The following is a 9,024-nucleotide window of genomic DNA, read 5'->3' as shown; positions in this document are numbered from 1 at the left end:
TTCCATGTAGAGTGTGAATGGTATGTGTGGTGTGAATGGTATGTGTGCTATGATTGGCATGTGAGGGGTAAATTGCATGTGCGAGTGGGGGTGGTAGATAAGGTGTAAAAGGAAGCTGAAGTATGAATGGGATATGAGGTGTTCATGGTATGTGGAGTGTGAATAGCGTATGGGTGTCCTTCGCTCATGAGGTATATGTGATGCATGGAGTGTGTGATATAAGTGCTGTGTGCATCATCTGTCAGGAGTGCATAGGATGAGGCATGCATGGTACCTGATGTGTGCCTGGCATGTGAGATGCACATTGCACATGATACATGGCATGTGATAGGTGCATGGCCCATAGTGTGTGCATGGCCTGTGAATGTATGTGATGTGTGCATGACATGTGACGTCTAAATGGTTCATGGCCTGCATGGTGAAAAGCTGAATGATCCCTCCACTGCTGATGCCATGGCAAGCCACCCTGCCGCCCTCTGCCCTTTCCCTGAGGAGCTTCCCACCTCCTTACATGCAGAGCCGAACTGCTTTACTTCTTGGTGAATTCACAACTGAAGTAAAACTTCTTAGCTAGAAAATTCCCCCTTGAGAAAAACAAAATGTCCAATTTAAGAGCTATGCTAGCATGGCAGGGAGTTTTTAGTCAACTTATTACACAGAGAAAACTGTGGTCCACTAAACTATGTTTAAAAGAATTTCCTGGTTGGTAATGAAAGCTTTCCTTCGGTTGACAAACCACCCATCCAATCCTGTGCTGAGCTCTCTCTTGCCTCTGCATGCCCTCACTGAGCACACACAGCACCAGACCCGAGTCACGGCCTCCCTGTCACTCCCAGAAGAGGCACCTTTCCCACAGAAGGGGCTCCATTATTATCTTTCTCTGCTAGGAATGTTCTTTCTTAGAGGTCACAAGGACTAGTGATTTTTTTTTTTTACCTTTTCTCAAATATCACCATGTCACTCTAGTTAACACAAAGCCCCACACCGCACACAATCCCTTCCGTCTTGCTCTGCCTTCAGTATCTTTGACCACACATTCTACCTTTTAAGTGTGCCATAAAGTTTACTAATTGGTGTGTTTATTTTTTGTTGTTCCTCTTGCTTTGGCCAGGATACTCTTTTCTTTGATGTATTCCCAGCACCTGAATACATGCTTGTTGAGTTTAAGTCATACACTCCCACAGTGTGCACACCACTTCTCAAACCCATAGCTCCCATGCTTTCTTGACATTCTTGTCCTCTACTGTGTGGGAGAACATATGACATCCACCAGCTAGTTCATTTGCCAGACTCCCAAAGTCCTGCACACACCAGAGACTAAGCCGCGCCAGAGTGGGGCATATGAAGAGTCTCTGGGACCCTGGTAATCACCAGGATCATATCTGTGCCCAGCTACAAAATTACAGTCCTTCCACATCAGCCTAAATTGACCACATCTTGACAGGCAGTTTCAGGCTTTCTGGGAAGCAAAAGGTTGGGAAAGAAAAAGCCTAGGGACAGAGACTGGACCTAGGGCTGCCTCTGCTCTACCTGGCTCACCCCTGTTTTTATCCCCTGGTCCTCCAGACCCCTCTACCCAAACCAGCAATTCAGCCTACAGTAGCAAAGTGCAGAGGCCACAGGTTCTGCCTGGGTAGGACAGAGGTGCCTGAGGCTTGGGGCAGGTGCTGGCTGTATCCGGTTTCTAGAGGCTATATATATGTATAAAGGCTACCGCTCCCTCTGATGCAACACCCTAGAAGCCAGACCAACATTCCAGCCCGGAAGCCAGCTCTCCATTTATAGCCCCTTGGTAGACCAGCCAAGGGGCTGAGCAGTAAGGCCTGCAAAGGACAGGGGGAGAATCACAGGACCCTCCTACAGAGAGAGAAGAACGAGACCCATGGTGAGCCATATGCTTCTCTAGGTCACTGGGCTTGCAGTCCAAGAGGCCCTACATTGAAGGGACAGTGCCTCAGCCCTAGCCAATGACATCCCCCAGAATGGGTGGCAGGGGGCAAGTGTGGATGACCATAAACTAAAAAGCAAAGTTGTAATAGTTTAGTCTCAGTACAAAATTTACTTCTGTATTTTCTTTGCTTGCTCGGGTTTGAGAAAAACAAAATTAAAAACCTAGATTTGCACAAGTAAATTGTTCGAAGTGCTTCCTTGGAGGTGCCAGAGCACTGCAGAATTAAATGGAATTGCTCATTCATCAGCTAAGAAATATTTACGGAGTGCCTACTGTGTACTGAGCACATTCAGCCCAGGTTCGAAAAGGAGGCAGATGCTACCATCCAAACCATTACAATAGCAATGACTTGTATTCTTCATTGAGTTTAAGTCAAATGAAAAGACATATAGAGTGATGCCACATCACATCTCTCTGTAGCATACTGTTATAGTGTTTGGACAGACCATGTACACATCTCTCTGTAGCATACTGTTATAGTGTTTGGACAGACCATGTATAATGTAAGGGAGCATGGCCCAGGCTGATGAGCCTCTGCTTTGCCTGGGAAGAGCTAGTGTGAAAGCATGTGGGAATAATCATGTGCACCGTGCCCAATTTTGATGAAATTGCATATGTTGTGACACATTTTGCTAAATTCAAATACAAGTGTAGAAATTAGGAGACCCCAAGACTACTTATTCACTCACTTGACTCTTACCAAGTGCCCCCTGTGGATCACGGTTGGTTCTGAAAATGCCATGGTGAATAAAACATCCCCATGCCATGAATGCTTTGATGTCCTTCAGTGAACAAACTAGCAGACAAGATCATTATAGATTAAAGGCTAAGTGACATTCTCAAAGCCAGGGACATAGCTATCTGGGATGGCCAGAGACATCCCAAGAAGGCAACACTGGAGTTAAGACCTGAGAGAGACCTGAGAAGCTTCCAGTCATGGGAAGGACCAGGAGAGAGGACAGTAGGCAGGCACAAGACTCCATGGCTCTGAAGGAGGGCGGCTAATTAGACAGGGCCATCTGAGGGGAGGGTGGCTCCAGGTGAAGTGGTGAAGACAGACTGAGTAGGGCTCCTGAACTGCCATGTAGTTAGGGAAGGAGATGAGATTCATCTGGGCATGTGGTACATAAGTGCAAAGAGCACTGGGACCTCTGCCATTTCCCCAGACTGCCGTGAAGGAGCTGGGTCCTGGGAGTACCAGTGAAGAGAGCAGACGTGTCAGTGGGGTCATCTAAGTCAGCAGAGGTCAGGACTTAGCACAGTCTAGATGGTGATCTTAGGCAGGACAGACCTAGGGGGTGTCTTACAGGAAGAGTGGACGGGGTTCATCATGCCCAGCCATCCCCTCAGGACCTCCAGTCTCATGAATTCCACTCCGACTCCTTATCGCCACCTAGATGTTTAATGTGAATTTCCAACTTTGCCCAAACTGGATCTTTGATCTGACATTCACAGACGCACTATTTCCCAGTTCCTTTCTCCCAAAAGCCATCTCTAATGTCTCTCTTGTCCCTGTACCCATATCCAAGCATAAATAAATCTTGCTTGTCCCCATCTTTATTTTAAAGATTTAAAATTTTATATGTGTTTGAGTGCTTTGCCCTCATGTACGTCTGCGAGCCACAGAGATCAGAAAGGGACATCAAGTCCCCTAGAACTGGGGTCACAGGCAGTTGTAAACAATCAAGTGGGTGCTGGGAATCAAAACCAGGTCTTCTGCAAGAGCGGTGGGTGCTCCTAACCACTGAGCCACCTCATCTCTCCAAGCCTGCCAAGCTCCATCTTGAGAGTATATTGGAATTCAATCTCTTTTCACCAGATCACTTTACCTCCCAAAGCTCAGCAACCGTGCAAGTGATTGTGATCACTCCTTTGGATTGTTGCGGAGCCCTCCGAAATGGTCATTTGCCTTCCACCAACCGGCAAAGCTCCTGGTAAAGTGAGTCTGAGCTGAGACCCGACAGCCCTGGGGCAGGTCCAGGGGTGAGGGCTGAAGGTGAGAGCTGCAAGAATAAGACTCTGAGGCTGAATCCCTGTTCTGGTTAGAGGGGGAGGGAGAGGAGGAGGAGGAGGCCTCTCACGGTGGCCAAAAAACCTGAAATGGAGCCATTAGGGAGAATGGTGGCTCTCAGTCGAGTTGGGGACACAAGCTAAGTTCCAGCATACTTGCTGTGCATTCAATCTGTCCAGCGCAGTCCTGCCCCAGTAGCCCATGCTTGCTTCTGTCTCTGACTAAATACCCGCTTGTGATGGTGGTTTCGTTCTCCCGTCATCCAGGACACCACACAAGTACAACCGTCCCAGAGAGGTCTTCCCTGGCTGCTGGAATGAAGGCTAGTTCTCACTTTGCTTTGTTGTTGTTATTATTATTATTATTATTATTATTATTATTATTATTATTATTTTGTAGAATTTATAAACCCCTGATACCACACAGCTCCTCGATTGCTCGTCGCCATCCTCTCCTATAATGTAAACACTATGTGAATAGGGCCTTCATTTTGTTCAGTGCCTGGTGTATGGGAGATAAGCCACAAAGAGCGCTGAATGACTAAACGAAGGCAAAGCCATGGAGTAAAGAGGGTGAGCGCATCACCAAGGGGACTGTCAGCACTACCAGTGTCAGAGAAGGTGAAAACAGTTGGACTCCAAAAGAGATTCCTGCTTCTGGGGGGTAGAGAGGGCTTCTCAGCTTGTAGAAGGGCCAAGACGGCTTCCAGAAGTTAGTAGGAAAGACACCTGGATCACCCTTGCTTAGATCTCTGGCATCCAGGAGAGGAGACATGGCAGGGCTACATGGTCAAGGAAGACTTCTAGCCAGAGCCCCAAGAGGCATGAGCATCCCAGGGGTGGGGTGTGTTGGGGCTGGTAGGGGAGCCAGAGCTCAGGGAGGGGCTGCCTCCTTCTGCTCCTCCCCTCCCTAGTGAGCCTGCTAGGAAGAGACACAGCTAAGTCTCCAGAGGAACAGAGCCTGGAGACTCCAAGGCCCCCTGCTGGGGCTCAGTGTCCCCAGGCAAAGGCTAAGAAGCCTGTTGGTTATACCATGCAAGCAGGTGCTGAAGACAGAAGCTAGCTCTCTTGCTGACACCCCCTGACATTCCCACACCCTCCTCCCTTTGGATTCTCAACCATCACCACAGTTACTCTTGGGCATCGTCATTATCCCTGGATGTGAAGTAGAAACAGACTTGGGAAGAGATCACCTCCATAAAGTTATGCAGACTCGACTGTAAGTGCGGTCCTCAGGCCAGGTCCTGGCCATCTTGGCCCTTAAGAAAAGGCACTTCCCATGGCTGGACTCTAGAACAAGAGGACACAAACCTGCTGCAAACCGGTTTTCATCTTAGCTATAGAAACAGATCAGCAGACCCCTGTGGCTCTCTAGACTTCCACAGAAGGAATCCTGCTGGGTAAGTTGAGTGGAGCCTCTCCCTTCCTCCCTCCCTCTCTCCCTCCCTCCGTCCACCCTGAGTTTGAGTAGAATGGCTTGAAGTTTTAATGATAATTCCCCCAACTACCGCATGGACTGCGCTGGGTTTCTAAGCTTCCTGCGGAAGATGGGCAATACCAGACGCTCTCAGAGCCATTCCTAGATCCGGGAATGAGCCAAATGTCGCTGCCACCAAGTCATTTGCCTCAGGCTTCCCACTTAGACCTTCCGAGTCTCACTGTCCCTTGCGCACTTCGTCCTTGGCTCAACTTCTCTGAGTGTCACCATGATGTCGCTGCTGCTTCTCTAGAGGGGTTTCTTTGCCCCGTTGCCTGGTGTCTGTCTCCAAATCTCCTGCGATCTGATTTCTAACTCCTATTCTGTGCCTGGTTTCCCCACAAATCAGGAGACCGTGAGATCCAAGGTCAGCTCCGAAGTGAGCGCTGCGGCCGGCTTCACGGAGCTTGGAGGAGTAGGCTCTAGAGCGAGCGGCTTGGGCAGGCTGCACGGGATAGCCAAGTGCCACTGCTGGCGTCTGCCTGCCAGTCTCTGCCCTCCTCCCTGCCCCAGCGCAGAGCAGCGGGAGGGGGCACTCCCTGGCCCCAGTGGCTACCCTGGGGACCCCAAGCTCCGCCCTGCTGCACTCCTATTGGTTTGGGGCGCCCCCGCCCCCAGCCTCCCTTTCCAGCTCCCGGGGCTTTTAGGCTACCCTGGATAAATAGCCCAGGGCGCCTGGCGCGAAGCTAGGGGCGAGGAAGTCCCCAAAACGATCGCTTTCTTCGTCACAACTCCCACAACTCCGACGGGACAGGACAAGGAGGGGAGGTAGAGGACAGCGAATGTGCATTCCAGCCCTCAGCACTTTGTCATTGTACTGTCTAGGCTCAGGAGTGGCAGAAAGTTAAGGTGACTCTTGCGGCTTGGGTTGAGCAAGAGGCAGGACCAAGAAGCCCAGGAGCTGGGATATGGAGCTACTGTCGCCGCCACTCCGGGACGTAGACTTGACAGGCCCCGACGGCTCTCTCTGCTCCTTTGCCACAGCCGACGACTTCTATGATGACCCGTGTTTCGACTCCCCCGACCTGCGCTTTTTCGAGGACCTGGACCCGCGCCTGGTGCATGTGGGGACCCTCCTGAAACCGGAGGAACACACACACTTCCCCACCGCGGTGCACCCAGGCCCAGGCGCTCGCGAGGATGAGCATGTGCGCGCTCCTAGCGGGCACCACCAGGCTGGTCGCTGCTTGCTGTGGGCCTGCAAGGCGTGCAAGCGCAAGACCACCAACGCTGATCGCCGCAAGGCCGCCACCATGCGCGAGCGGCGCCGCCTGAGCAAAGTCAACGAGGCCTTCGAGACGCTCAAGCGCTGCACGTCCAGCAACCCGAACCAGCGGCTGCCCAAGGTGGAGATCCTGCGCAATGCCATCCGCTACATTGAAGGCCTGCAGGCTCTGCTGCGCGACCAGGACGCAGCACCCCCTGGAGCCGCCTCCTTCTACTCGCCGGCCCGCTGCCCCCAGGCCGAGGCAGCGAGCACTACAGCGGCGACTCGGACGCTTCCAGCCCGCGCTCCAACTGCTCTGACGGCATGGTAAGGCCGGGACCCAGAAGGAGGACAAGTGTAGGCAGCACCTGGGGTATCTGCAACGTGTTTCTGAGACCTTTGGGGTCGGGAGAGTTCTTTAGACTGGCATCTGTCACTGGGGTTTCTTTGGAGACGCTAGTCATCTGCGATTTGCCCAATTGGGGATGCCATCAGAACACTGCTGCGCAGACCCCAGGACATGCGTTTCCTTCTTAAATCCTTATTACCCAAATGCAGATTTTTGTTCCTGGGTGACCATCTAGTCTCAGTTTGGCCCTGCATGCGACCGCTTTCGATATATGCTGGCTCCTACCTCCTAACTAGCGCTGATCCAGTCCTGGAACCCACAGCTGAGACTAGGGGAGTGAGGGAGGGGGGGTGACAGGGAGTAGTGCTCCAGACGCCCCGTGGGTCTGACTCGGTCATTCTTGCTATTCGCAGATGGATTACAGCGGCCCCCCGAGCGGCCCCCGGCGTCAGAACGGCTACGACGCCGCCTACTACAGCGAGGCGTCCAGCGGTGCGTATTCTCAGCTGTTCCCAGCTAGCAGGCCGTCAGTGGCCTTCCGTGCCCCCATAAGCTGCCCTAGCTCCCCAGGCTTAGTACCTCCTCCCCACCTCCACCACATACACACTTGTGTCTTGGGATGGCGAGGGGGGCGTGTTGGGGGGGTGTAAGCAACTACGACGTTCACCTTCCTCTTCTTTCTCCTTGCCGTCTGGCAAGTCCTCAGTTTCCCCTCTGTCCCCAAACTCTGTGCTCTGCTCCGGGGTAAGAGACGTGAAGAGACTCAAGTTTGAATTACTAACCTTGCTCTCCCCTTACAGAGTCCAGGCCAGGGAAGAGTGCGGCGGTGTCGAGCCTCGATTGCCTCTCCAGCATCGTGGAGCGCATCTCCACAGACAGCCCCGCCGCGCCTGCGCTGCTGCTGGCAGACGCAGCACCAGAATCTCCTCCAGAGGGGGCATCCCCAAGCGACACAGAACAGGGGGCCCAGACCCCGTCCCCTGACGCCACCCCACAGTGCTCTGTAGTCGCGAACCCCAATCCGATCTACCAGGTGCTTTGAGAGGTAGGCTGGGCTGCGACCGAGAGAGCGCACTGCCTACACTCTCGGGGATAGTGCCCGAGGGTCCTTCACGCCCGAAAGATGAAACTTAAAGGACACTCCTCCCAACTGTCCTTTCAAAGCCACACAACCAGAAGCTGGAGAGGGCCAGAGAAGTCTGTCCTCACATTCGTCCCCAAGGAAAGGACTCAGTCCCTTTGATGTTGTTGTTGATTTTGTTTTTTGTTTTTCATGCGACTCATAGAGACAGCCACTTGCTGTCCCTCAGTGGGCCAGAGCTGATCCTTGAACAGCCAGGCCTTCTTCCTTTTCCTGACAGCTCCTCTCGCAGGGGTGAGCCTCACACACCTAAGCCCGGCCCTCCAAATCCCGGGTGTTTGTAGAGACAACGATCTCCACTTTCCAGAGGCCTCCCGACACCCACTCTTCCCCACAGCCCGGGGAGGCCGCTCCAGTCCCGTGTGTAACAGGTGTAACCATACCCCACCCTCCCTTGACCCACTCGCGGTTCAGGACCACTTATTTTTTATATAAGATTTTTGTAATCTATTCGTGTAAATAAGAGTTGCTTGGCCAGAGCCAGAGCCCCCCGGGCTGTATTTATCTCTGAGGCATGTTGTGTAGTGAAACACGAACTTTGTATGTTTATTCCTCTGGTGGGCGAGCCTCAGGGCTCACTCGCTCAGGTGTTGCAAATAAAGACTCTAATTTATATATCAGTGACGCTGGCTTTTCCTAGGTAAGTCAAGGGGATCAGGAAAAAACCCTCCACAATCTGGGCAAGCTGTCTCGCAGCGACCCCTGTAGGCGGCATAAGGGTAGCAAGGAGGCTGGAAGGTGCTGGATAATGAAGGAGGGCTAGGCAAGGCTACAAGCTGTAGGGGACCTCCCCTCCCGCTCCGTCAACCTCACCCCAGGAAATCAGAGCCTGTAAGAAGGAGGACATTAGGGACCAGCATTATCTCTAGTGTTGTGGTGCTTTCATTAG

General features: G+C 52.3%; 1 protein-coding gene across 1 annotated transcript; it reads left to right on the top strand.

Moving 5' to 3' along the window:
* The first annotated feature begins 6,096 nt into the window (after positions 1-6,096).
* On the top strand, positions 6,097-8,748 carry Myod1 (myogenic differentiation 1). The gene is given in 4 exon segments (XM_028880190.2): positions 6,097-6,884; positions 6,887-6,972; positions 7,408-7,486; positions 7,795-8,748. Coding segments are annotated over 4 exon segments (945 nt in total). The 5' UTR covers positions 6,097-6,346; the 3' UTR covers positions 8,037-8,748.
* The last annotated feature ends 276 nt before the right edge of the window (positions 8,749-9,024 follow it).

This window comes from Peromyscus leucopus, chromosome 1 (assembly GCF_004664715.2).
Source record: "Peromyscus leucopus breed LL Stock chromosome 1, UCI_PerLeu_2.1, whole genome shotgun sequence".
Classification (NCBI taxonomy): Eukaryota; Metazoa; Chordata; class Mammalia; order Rodentia; family Cricetidae; genus Peromyscus; species Peromyscus leucopus.
The sequence above is the reverse complement of the archived record's forward strand: the minus strand, read 5'-3'. Positions and strand labels throughout refer to the sequence as shown.